At 39.9% G+C, this 12,954-nt stretch overlaps 1 protein-coding gene across 1 annotated transcript; it reads right to left on the reverse strand.

Annotated features, from left to right (window-relative positions):
* Positions 1-491: 491 nt before the first annotated feature.
* Positions 492-12,244, reverse strand: LOC130884720 (ankyrin repeat domain-containing protein 7-like). Its single transcript, XM_057785852.1, has 5 exons — positions 11,991-12,244; positions 8,828-8,945; positions 7,926-8,099; positions 6,500-6,606; positions 492-495 (listed from the first exon to the last, which is right to left on the reverse strand). The coding sequence occupies exons 1-5, from the start codon at positions 12,242-12,244 to the stop codon at positions 492-494; spliced, it is 657 nt and encodes a 218-aa protein (XP_057641835.1).
* Positions 12,245-12,954: the final 710 nt, after the last annotated feature.

The following is a 12,954-nucleotide window of genomic DNA, read 5'->3' on the forward strand; positions in this document are numbered from 1 at the left end:
GAGGAAGGCATGGGATCTTCCACCATCTATGAAAGGGTGCTACACAGAACAAACGGGCATCTGCATGTGGAGATGGTGTCAAAGGAGGCAAACAATTTGTTGATTTCTTGTAACACTCTGTGATAATGCAGACTGATTCCAAATTCTGTCAGCTCTCAGAAAGACAAATGTGATGAAGATCTAGTTTTCTAGCTGATTTCTGGAAGTTTTGAAAGGCAAGGAGTGTCAGATGGACATTGTGTGAGTGGTAAACATTAGGAAGCTCATTTTCCAAAACACAGAATTGGTACAGGGGAAATGATGGTTGAGTATAAACCTCATGCCCATGATCTAAAAACAATAAATTTTCAGTCTAAAAATGCATTGATAATACTGTGGGGATTGTAAGACAACACAAAATTTGAGTGTATAAATCTGTATCTATCTGAGAATACAACCAATAATTAGCTTGTTATCTTCGAATTTCCTTAGTCTTTATATATTGTTAGACCTTACCTGCAAGAAGGCATTATGTCAGAGCTGAAATTTTCTTCTGAAAAAATCAAAATTAATTCGTTACAATGCTAGAGAAATATAACATATAAAATTATTAGAAGCATAGTATAATTTTTGAAATGAATCTAGATCATTCTAGAATAAATATTCTTTTGTAAGAAATTTCATGTGGAACTCATTCATTTTCTTTATATTTCAAATCAAAGAAGACTTAAATTTAACAAGCATAATATTAAAGGTAAACACCCACCTATAAACAATTGAGATGATCCTAAATGATCTCTCTCAGACAGATAGAGAGCAGCATCCTTACCAGTATAAGCATCAATTGACTGTGTCACAAAATAGCTTCTGTGGTTCTTGTTTGACTTTGGGATAATGACACTTGAGAAAATTTCTAGAGTCTAGATGGTGGCACACAACTTTAATCCCAGCACATGGGTGGCAAAGGCAGGTGGATCCCTGTGATTCCCAAGACAGCCAGAACTACGTAACAATGAGACTGTGTCTCTCAAACAAAACAACAGATTCGAAATGGAAAAAAAAATCCATGAGCCTACACACATTTTTGTTCTTCAGGGAAACAAAGAATCTTGTTCAGCTTTGTAGTTAAAATTGTTCATTTTATGGTGCAAATTGCTATCACTGTGACTAGATGTATGACTTCTGTATTTTGTATCAGGGTATAACCTAACAGAAAGAAAGAGAAGAGGGGCAAAGACTTTTACATAACAGCTCAAGGGAGTGCAACAGGCTTCCTCTCCTCATCCCCATTGAGGGAAGAAGTTCCTTAGTTCTATCTGTGTTCCCAGCCTTATATGCAGCTTAAAGGATGCTCATGAAAGCAGGCATCATCTCCCCTGAAATGAATTATTGGAAAGATCTCTCCCTTGGTAGTAATAACCCCGAGCTCTACCTAAGGTGAGAGATCAGCAGAGAAGCAGCTGTGAGACTGGAGCAGCAAATTCCATGGGCTTCCTTCTGACACAGGATCATTGTACGTGTTTACATATGTAAACAATAAACTCACTCAATCCTTCCCTAGACACTTGCAGCTTGCTTTTAGAAATAAACATTTGAGTTGGGCAGTGATGGTGCACCCCTTTAATCCGAGCACTTGATACCAGAGACATGCAGATATCTGTAATTTCAAGCCTAGTCTTGTCTACAGAATGAATTTCAGGTTAGGCTCAAAGTCAACACACAGGAAAACCATGTCTCACAAAACCAAAATAAACATAAGAAAACAAAAATGAAATGAAACCTTCGTTCATTTTTTTTGTCTTGATTAAAATCAGAGCCGGGCGGTGGGTGGCGCACGCCTTTAATCCCAGCACTTGGGAGGCAGAGCCAGATGGATCTCTGTGAGTTCGAGACCAGCCTGGTCTACAAGAGCTAGTTCCAGGACAGGCTCCAAAAAACCACAGAGAAACCCTGTCTCGGAAAACCAAAAATAAAAAAAATAAATAAATAAAAAATAAGGTCAGAGAAACTTAATGTGCTTTCATAGCATTCCCCACGACTCAGGAAGTTCATTTGAGCCACCAACTACTGTACTGGGATTGCGGCTCAGTATGAAAGCCTATGCTTATTATGCAGGAGGCCTCAGTCAGTTCTCACCACCACAAATGCCATGAACAGCAAACTTCATAATAAAGTGACACAAAGCTGTCTCCATTACAATAATATTGACTCTCTTCATCTCACCTCTTGAGGGAACAGGGTTTTGGATTCACTACCTAGAGTGGTTGCCACTGGCAACTTAGGTATAAAAGACACTGTGGTGACAGTTGCTGAAAGTAAATACTATGTGGTGTTCCTGCCACTGCCACAAAGTCTCTCCAGACTCAGTGGAGAAGCAGATAATTCTTTAAAATACAGAATGATGTCATTTTCTACATTCTGCCTTTGTTCCAATGTTTATTCCTGAATCATGCTTTGCAGCATGGAAATGATATTCACCCTTACCATGTTCTATTTCAGAAAACCTAAAGAGAAAAGTACTGAAGGTAGGGATAATGGGTAGGGTGCTTGCCTAGAATGCTCCAAAAGCCTTGTGCTCAACATCTAGCACTTTAGAAAACCAAACCAAAACAAAAAAGAAGGAAAGAAGAGAAGGAAGGAAGGAAGGAAGAAAGGAAGAAGAAAGAAAAAGAAAAGGAAAACATGGAAGGATTGATAAGTCTTCATGACTCAATACATTCATTATGGAATGAAACTTTCACCCTAAAATGGGAGATTTCTAAAGAAAACAAGTGTCCAGTAGGACAAAACTGTCCAAATTGAGAAATTGCACAGACATTAAAGAGGTCAGAAGATTTTAATTATATCATAAGGTAGGAAATTATTTAATGAAAGTTATTGATTACTGAGGTTGGTTTGTGACATAATTACATTCTAGTGACACCTGTGTATTGTTATGCAGTACAAAATAGAAGGCTTTTGTCATAAAACTCAAGGAGAATATGTATTTCTAATAATCCTATTTGCTGCAATGTGACTATGGAGGACACATGTGCGTAAAGTTGATTTCTCCTTTATTCAAAGGCAGTACAGATATCAGCATTAATATAAAATAAGCAATGTTTTGACAATATATTTTCACAGTTGAAAGTTCTTTGAAATAATTTCTTAATTAATTCTGACTTTTCAGAATATTTGAAAACTACAGAACTGCATTTATACTTGATTTCCTTAACTCCTTTTTGGGGATCTAAAATCTTCACTCTTCCTTATTTTCTTTAGGGAAGGTAGGAGCAGTTGGAGTCATTCTTACCTTGGTTGAAGTTGGCACACCTTTTTGTTGATTGTTCTGATTCTACTGCAGCTGCTCCTCCACTGTGACATATGTTTAAAAGTGATCATCATTTAACTATTCATAGAAAAACACTTAGCATGTTTTCTAAATTCTTTATTTTTGAGTCCCTAATATATCTTACTTTAGATATTTACAAATAATTTTTTGAAACAGGATCTCATTATGCAGTCAAGCTGACTTTAATCCCACTATATGCATCATGTTGGTCTTGAAATCAAGGAGATCTCTGTGCCTCCTCTTTTCCAAGTTTTGGGATTAAAGGCATGGGCAACAAGGCCCAGCCTAAGAACTCTAAATTCATTCTTCAACAGTTGGTGATTATTAATGACTGCTGTCCTTCCCACCTTCCCTCATAGAGAAGAAACAGTGAAGATTTAGCTCTTTATTAAAACACACACAAACACGAATGATGGCAGTGCTTTTTCCATATGATTTGCTTTGAATGTTCCAGTAACCTTGTATTTATATGCTTGTGGAGTCAGTGTTCCTGTTCCACTCATCTGCCTGCATATCCCTATGGCCCCACAGTCCTATCTGTCAGAACTCTTTGGAGGCATTTTGTTGAGTACTATGCTTTCAATGGTCAGTATATGAAAAGGTTTTTTTTTTTTTTTGCTTCTAAGCATCATTCTGCCTGCATTCTCAGAAGCCATGACAGTTGTGGTACCTTCAAATTGTTTTAACAGTTCTTTCATGTGTGAATGCTGAAACCACCGCCTGGCTGTTTCGCTGTTTCTTTGTTCATAAGCCTTTTTGTGTAACCCTGAGTCTTTGTAACTCACAACCAGCTTCAAAACTCAAGGAAAGCAACACTCCTTTGTCAGCTATATTCTTCCCAGGTCAGAGCTAAGACTGCTGTACTATTGCCAGGATACTCTGGACCAGCAGATTTATTTTCCTAGTTTCTGCTTTGGCTGTCATCATGGTCTTGGAGCTTGTCAGAGGACTTTTCACCTGCGGTGTGAACCTTGTCCAAAATAGCACTGCTACTGAAGTGATCTCCAGTAAACTAGGAAAACCTTCCACCTTGACCACTATTTTCAATGTCTTTTTAGCAGATAATGATCCCCAGTCTTATTAGACCAACCATCTAAACTTACTTTTTGATCTTCATATTTGATATGCGTTCCTGTTCATATCCGCCTATGCATTTGTGTCTGCTGATCCTAGTGCATGTTTTTAGGTCAGAGGACATCCTTGACTGTCAGTCCTTGCCTCCTAACTTAGTTTTGAGGCAGAGTTTCTTGTTGTTAACAGCTGTAAAAAGCAGACTATCTAAAGTCTAACTTTCCAGACAGTCTCCTGTCTCCATCTCCGATGTCCCTCGAGGTTTCCTGAGGTTGAAGATGCATACAGGCACATGAGGCTCTTTCTGTGTGCTGAGGAGTTGAACTCTGAAATCTTGGGTTTGTGTGATAAGTACTTTATTCCTGAGACATGTTCCTAGTCATGAATTCCTAAAACTGTGCTATTCCATGTCAAAGTCACAAGCATACTTTATTTGCTTCAAAAGTATCAGCTTTACAAATTTCTGTCTATCGTGTATTAAAGGAAGAATAAATGACCTCAAATGATTCTTCTTAGAGGGGAAAACAGGCCCTCTAACTGGATTAGAGGAATAAATTGAAAGTGCTCTGCACTCAGAAGCCTTAGTTCCATCATTAATAGCAATACACTTACAATCACCTCTTTAATTTAGGCTCAAAGTCTTCTTTTAAAAATTGAATGTTTTAGAACCAGATAGATGGCTCAGTGGGTATACATAATTGTCATAGTAGCCCAAATTTGAATACCTAGAATTCAACAAAAAGTCAGACACTGTGTAATGTATCTATAATCCCAGCACTTTTATAGTACAAAGGAAGTGGAGGTAGTAAGATACCAAAGAGGCTTCCTAGCCTGCTTACCTGGAGTAAGTGGCCAAGTGCCAAATAAAAATAGAAAAAAATGCCTCAAATAAGATGGAAAGCAAAGCCATCACACAGTGCTTTACTGTGTCTTGGTTGGGAATATCAGTGCATGCGTGTCCTCTGACACAAAAACAAGTACATGAAGATGAGGGATGCTAAACCATGTTTAGAATATATGGTATGTGCAATGTATATTTTCAATAAAAATACACAACACACAGGCTTTACTTTTTAATTCATCTGACTTTAAACTTGCATGTATGAACAAAAAGGTAATCATTTGATTTTTTAATGCTGAACTCATCTTAAATACCAAGTATCCTGTTTAGAGCTGCTATTTCTGTGATAGAACACCATGACCAAAATGAACTTGGGGACCAAAGGATTCATTTGGCTTATATGTCTACGTCACAGTCCATCATTAAAGGAAGTTAGGGCAGGAACTCAAACAGGGAAGGAAGCTGGAGGCAGGAGCTTACAGAGGCCATGGATGGGAGTTGCTTACTGGCTTGCTCATTCTGCTTTCTTATAGAACTCAGGGCCATGAGCCCTGGAACAGCGCCTCCCATGATGTGTTGGGCCCTTATCCATCAATCACTAATTAAGAAAATGCCTTACAACCAGATCTTATGGATGCATTCTCTCAATGGAGTCTTAGTTCTTTGTACTCATTTTGGACAAGTGTCCCTATCCAGATTAGCTGTTTCAGGAGTTTGGGGGTATTGATTCACATCTGACTAACACAGTGTCAAGATATTTCAGACAGTAGAAGGGAAAAAAATAATACCTTCTGGTAATATCACCTAATCGATGGATACCCTAATCTATTTGCTTATTTAAAATTCACTTCAAGTACAGTGAGTGATCAAGGAGACAACATGACTTGAAAAAAAATTAAGTTGAACATATATAAGAAGAAAATATATAAGGAACAGGCTAAAAATAATAAAACTATACACTTCAGTGTTGAAAATAAAGTTGACACTTTTCAAAATAAACAACATTAATGTGAAGTTGCCTTAACAAGTAGAAAATTGCCAATCAAATCAGATTAGAAATGACAACTTGTTTTGAAATGGGAAGCTCAGCCCTGGTACACACTGATCCTTTGATTATGTTGGAACAGTCTCTTTTCCAGCTCACACTCCCTGTGAGATAGTTTTTCTCAATATGTACTTATGAGTTGAAGCCATATTCCCTCTAGCATTTTAGTGTTCATTACTTAAGTAATGACACCCTCAAGACCGGCACTAAGATTGTAAAAAAGAAACGGTACCTATTTGGTGTAAGCTCCGGAGGTGCATCCGCACCTTTCTCAATTAAAAACTGCGCCATTTCAAGTTGATTTTCAAATAAAGCGAGTTTATAGGGTGTCAACCCATACTGTAAAGGAAAATTTCATTTTATAAATTGACATGCTTCTCAAATGAAAAATGTATCACAGATTTTGTAAACAAAATGAGTCACAAAAGGATAGATTTTCCTTCAGCCCGTGCTGCAGATTCACACACACACAGGGCTTCCCTTTCCTTTGAAACATCTTCCCCTTCCAACAATGCCCGTGAACACCACTATTTCCAGGACTTCCCACAAACGCTTGCTGGTTCCATGTTTCTTAGCTCCATGGAGATGTGCCTCCATTGCCCCAATCCTAAAACGTGGAGTTAGATTTGGTATGCCTCTGTTAAATGAGTGAACTCAAGTGGCATCTCTGGAGCAGTTTCTCAACCTTTTTTTCAAAACTATTTTCCCTAACCTAAAATTTTTCTCCCAAATCAAACATCGTTTCATGTTGTAGTGGTCCAAAAGATGCTGGAGGAAGACCTCAGACTCAAATGGTATGTAAACACAAAGAGTGCTTTTTCTTCAGAAACAGCCCACATGTAACAGTCCATCACCCATATAAAGTGATAATGAGGACCACGGACAAGACATACAGGCCCTTTTAAAGTGGACATGGGGAATTCTATCTTTTTAATATTTTAAATATTTTTTCAATAATTGGGTACATGTTGATTGGACAGGACTAGTAACAGTTTCATCCATTGTGGGATTTTTCTGTCACATGTGGTCAGTAGCAGCCAGATCCTGCAACTCTGGTCTCCCTGCCTTATAAGGCCAGGTTTGAAATTGTTTAGCCAATTGGCTAAACTTGATTGGGGAACGTCCTGGATTCAGGCTTAAGTCATTAATTACAATGGAGTTGCTCCTTGTCTAAGATAAAGTCACATTTTGGCCCCTTTGTTATGTACATATAAAATCTGAAAAAGTTAAGTGAAAGTATCTTCTCAGCATGTTTTCTTCAATGATCAAATTTCCACATTTACCTGTGTGCCTGTGACCTTCCCACTCTAGCCTCACCTCTGAGGGAGAAGAGACATCCGTAACTTCTTAATTGCAATAGATTTCTGTGTTTTCTACAGACATTTTTCTTAAAATTACTTTTTTCTATTGTTTGTGTGTATGTGAAGTATGTGTGGGCCCAAGTCCTTTACTTGTTGAATTTTTAAGTAAAGGCCAAGTCTGAAACAAAATGTGCTGTGCTGAGTTCCTTTAAGTTACCTACAGACTATGAAAAACAGATTTGGAAAAAATGCTTTACTCTGAACAGATTCAGTGAGACTGCTTGACTTCAGAAGGTGGAAAGTGATCTGAGTGTCATTGCTGGAAGTACATTGTGAATGAAGTTGAATGATTCTTACCTCTGTTTCAGCTTTAAGATCTACATTATACTCCAGCAGTTTGCTGACAACTGTTATGTTCCCTCTGCAAATGGCGTGGTGGAGGGCAGCATCGCCATTGGCATCTACAATGTGGGGATCAGCACCGTGCATGAGTAGTATAGAGATGCACTCTATATTGTCCCGTTGGGTGGCCTGTGGGTATTGTATAAAGAAAGAGACACTGAAATCAAGAACCTGAATAAGCATTCCAACAATTCCATCGAATAGTTACCCTTGGATCAGACCAATTGTTTAGGTTATGCATATTATCCCTCTCTTTTTGAGAGAAGGTCCTCAAGTAACCAGACTTTCCTAAATTCATAACCTCCCCACCAAAGTTTTCCAAGTGGTAGAGTTTCAGAGGTGTGCCAGCACACCTAGATATTAAAGCAGTTCACTAGCACTGTTTGGCCATTGTTATAGTGGGGGAGGTTGCTTGTTCATTTGCTTGTTTTCATAACTTCACACTGGTTGAAGACACCTGGAAAGAAGGAACGTCACTTGAAGAATTGCCTCCACCAGACTGGACTCTGGGAAGCCTGTATAGTATTTTCTTGATTGAGGTTGATATGGGAAGGCACAGCTTCCTAGGGGTGGTGGCATGACTGGGAAGGTTGTCCTGAGTAGTATAAGAAATCTGAGCAAGCCTTGGAAAAAGCCACGGAAAAGCATCATTCCCCCATGACCTCTGCTTCATTTCCTGCCTCAGGTCCTGATTGAACTCCTGACCTGGTTTTCCTTCATGACGGACTGTGATGTGGAATTGTAAGCCAAATAAACCTTTTCTTTCCTGAGATGGTTTTGGCCAGTGTTTCATCACAGCAACCAAACAAGGATAAATTCTATTCCATTTTATACCAAAAGTGTTTTGCGATAGCTACCTTTATCAAGGGTGTGCAGCCTTCATCATCCTTCATATTAATATCGGTACAGTCGTTGGACGATAGCAATGTTACTACATTAGGATGATTATGGGCAGAGGCGTAGTGCAGTGCACTCCTACAAATTGAGAGGACATTTTAGGAAATTACAGATTATTATGTAAAGGCACACTCAAGTAGACACCAAAGTGCATTTCCTTCTGATATAAGAGAAGAAACGAAAATTTTCTCATTTACTTATTTCTCTACTCAGGTCTTTACTTCTGTGCTAGGCATATAGTGCATGGCTGTCCCAGTCAAGGTGAGTGCTCTATCACAAGCTTCATCCTTCCTCAGAGCAGCCTCTCTGGATAACAGGAGAATGCCCAGTAGATTGAACTCAGATTGGATTTGAATCCTACTCTAATCACTGAGTGTGACTAGTTACAACATAGACTTCCTATGAGCTCCACAAATCAATCTCTCCATCTGTATAATGGGGATTCAACACTGCAGCTCTCTTACACAGTGCTGCTGTGACGCTTCAAATCACATCTTCAAGAGCACGTACAAATGCTTCCAGCACCTGACAGCTCAGTGTTTGCTGGATACAATTACAATTTGTTCCTAATTATAACAAACACTATATTTCAATGAAGAGAAATAGCAGAATTATACCTACCGCAGATGGGAAAGTTTTTACTCAAGTATCTTTACAATATTTTAAAACTATATTCCCTAAGCTAGCCTTGAACTTGGCAATCCTCCCAGTAGGTAGGAATGCAGGCAGTTCCACTGCATCCACCTTACTCTTTATTTCACACTTTAGCATCGCTGATGTCTGCCACTTATAAGTCATGATATTTTATGACTATAGTTGGCAATGTTTTTTACTTTGCTACCATACAAAATAAAAGGTCACCATGCAGTCCACTGTGCCTTACATCCAATGAAATATGACACAATCCACAGGCCCATGACACCTCTGAAGGTCACAAGTATCTATGTAAATTTCAACTCTTAAGACTATGAAATGTAAACATATTCAAAATAGCAATAATAACAAACAAAAATCTAAATTTTCATTCATCTATACTTTAATTTTTTTCATTTCTCAATGCCCAGAATTAATGTTTCTATATTTGCTGCCAACAGGGATACAGCATAGTCCTCACACAATAGACAGAATATCCATGTTAATATAGACACCAGGTGGTAGCAAATGGCTTTGCCTTATACCTCCATGAATTAGCACCAAAACTGAGCAAATATATCCAAGGAGATAACCTATGGTATCATAGCTCCCTTGCTTTGATTTTCAAAAAGCTTAAAGACAAAAAATACTAGGGATTCAATTGAGCATCATTCATTGTTTTCAATATTTAAATTTATAGAATGTCAGAAAAGCTGACTGGACAGAGAAGTGTAATATTTCAAGAATGAGAGGGTCTTGAGAGCTAGTATATTTGTATGCTGTACAGTAGATACCTAAGTTACGTGCAGGGAATAAGTGGATTGGCAGAATGGATAAATACAGCTGGAAAATCCAGTGTTTTTAAAGAATACACTTATTAAGCAAAAATACTTTGAAACAATAATTTACTGTTCTATTATTTGTATGAAGCTTTAATATGGAAGACTGAATATCTATAGACTAAATAACCTCACAATTGCAGACATGATCAAGAAGCATGTGCGCTATGGAGAATCTACTGTTGAGGGTCATTGTTTCCTGCCTATAATCTAGTGAGAAACAGGAAACAAGCACTAAAAAGGAGGGCCTCAGTGATTGTTACAACTCAGTTGGGAAATCACTCACCCTGCAAGCCTGAGACCCCAACTTCAGAACCCCCAGCACCTTGAGAAACTGGTGCTGGAGATGTGGATACAGGAGGATCCCCAAATCTTGCTTGCCAGCAAGTCTAGGTCAATCAGTATACTCCAAGACAATCAGTCAAACACAGTGTGGATTTAGGTGAGAGAATCTGTCTAAAAAGTTGAGGTGGTGGACCCACAGGCTGGTTCATGAGGTGAGGGCACCTACTGGCAGAGCCAATGGCCTATGTTCAATCCCCAGAATCCACAATGTGGCAGAACACAGCAGTCAACAGTTCTCTTCTGACCTTCACACACTTACTTGGCATGTGTGAGGCACAGGTGCAAACACACATGTAATTTTTTTAATGAGATGAAAAGAAAGTTTCAAAGAGAATGTCAACCGTTAGCCTTCATGTATGTACCAAAACCACACAACATGTATATAAGGGGCCGGGGGACAGAATTATAGTTCAAGTTGAAATTTCCTTATGAAATCCCTCAGCAAGCATGAATCAGAGATAAGATTTCTTGGAAATTCTTTCTTTTTTTTTTGGTTTTTCGAGACAGGGTTTCTCTGTGGTTTTGGAGCCTATCCTGGAACTAGCTCTTGTAGACCAGGCTGGTCTTGAACTCACAGAGATCCGTCCGCCTATGCCTCCCGAGTGCTGGGATTAAAGGCGTGCGCCACCACCGCCCGGCTCTTGGAAATTCTTTATGGAGTTTTTTGGCTTTGAGTTGGCTTTTTATGTGAAAATTTATCTTATGATACAATTTTCTTTGTTGTATATAACATAGCATTAAAAACATATACATTAAAGGGCTGGAGAGATGGCTTGGCATTTACAAGCTCTAGTTTTTCCTGCAGAGGACCTGGGTTTGATTCCTAGCACCCACACAGGAGATCACAACTGTCCATGACTCCAGTTCCAGGAGATCCAACACCCTCTTCCTATGATTGTGTGGTACACTGAAAATACGTGCAGTCAACACACTCAAACCTCAAAAATTTTAAGTGTACACATAAAAAGATGTATGTGGTTTTCTTAGCTAAATTCCTTTAAAGCTCTCAATAAAGTGCTTTAAAAGAGACAATATAAAGGGATTTGTAAACTAACTGAAGTTCTTTGTTTTGCTTCTCTTAAAGAAAGCCTCAGAGCTGCCCTTCCAAGGTGTGCAGGTTTCAGGTGCCTAGGAGCCTAAAGCAGGTACACACCCAGAGGTCTCCATGAAAGAAGAGCCTTATGCATGACATCTGCCCCCCCCCACAGGCTGCATGTCTGGAAGGTATGTTTCTCCATGGTAGACCCTGACTGTCCCCAACAGTTTCTGCCCCTCCTGCCCCTCGCCCCTCCTCAGGCCCCATTACCTGCCCCTCCTGTCGCATTCGTTAACATGGTGTTCACTGGCATTGATCAATCTTTCGACTAAAGCCACATCACCCACACTGGCCGCCCTTTGGAACCGCCCCACAGGATCGTACCCAATAAGGTACAAGGGAAATCGCTGCTGTCTTCGGCCCAAGCACCCACAACCCCGGCATGCAGACCACAGGCGGGTATACCAGCGAGTCCTCTGAGGGGCCCGAATGGTGAGGGCATCATACTCGAAGTCCTCCTGCATGTTAAGGCTGAAGGCTCCACAGGCCGTCCCAGCCCTCCTGGCCCTCCTGGCCCTCCTGACAACCCCGCACGCCCCCCCTGCTCTCCTGGCTCTCCTGGCCCTCCCGGCCCTCCCGGCCCTCCCGGCCCTACCGCCCCTCCCTGCCTTCCCCTTTAGCCACCCGCACCCTCCCAAACCCAACAAGTAAATGTTCAAAATCTAGTTAGGACTCCCCACTGAACCAAATAAGCGTCCCGCTTGGGCAGATCCTTGGTTCAGTGTGAGCTGAATTCTGCTTCACTCTTAGCAACACAGTTCCAGGGGCATAGTGATGCTCTGTGAGCTCACAATGGTACTCAGCAGCTGTGCACCATGTGTGTGTTCTGTGCATGCTCATGTCAGACTCCAGCGACAAAGCATACAGTGCTCAGTACATGTAGAAAAATATTGAATGTTTTCTCTTTTAAGGATGTTATGGTTCTGATATGGGAACTTCAGCCTGAATACCCACAGAGGTATGGAACCTAGTAAGGGACCAGGGGGGAGGAGAGTATCTCTCAAGGAAAGGAAAAAGTCTATAGTGTTATGTAGCTATTAGGGAAAACTAGAATTGGATGGTTTAATGAAAGGGGGATGGGACAGAAAGGTAAAGGAAGGAAAATGGAGAGGGACAATCAATACTAAAGATCCTTTGAAAAACTATATGGACACTGACTATCCTAGAATCCTCC

This window comes from Chionomys nivalis, chromosome 12, assembly GCF_950005125.1.
Source record: "Chionomys nivalis chromosome 12, mChiNiv1.1, whole genome shotgun sequence".
NCBI classification, from domain to species: domain Eukaryota; kingdom Metazoa; phylum Chordata; class Mammalia; order Rodentia; family Cricetidae; genus Chionomys; species Chionomys nivalis.

Coding starts and splice junctions, on each gene's coding strand:
- LOC130884720 (XM_057785852.1), bottom strand. CDS start 12,244: ATGCAGGAGGACTTCGAGTATGATGCCCTCACCATTCGGGCCCCTCAG. Junction 8,946..11,990: donor GAATGCGACAGGAGGGGCAG/GTAATGGGGCCT, acceptor CTCAATTTGTAG/GAGTGCACTGCACTACGCCT. Junction 6,607..7,925: donor ATCTTAAAGCTGAAACAGAG/GTAAGAATCATT, acceptor TTTCCTTTACAG/TATGGGTTGACACCCTATAA.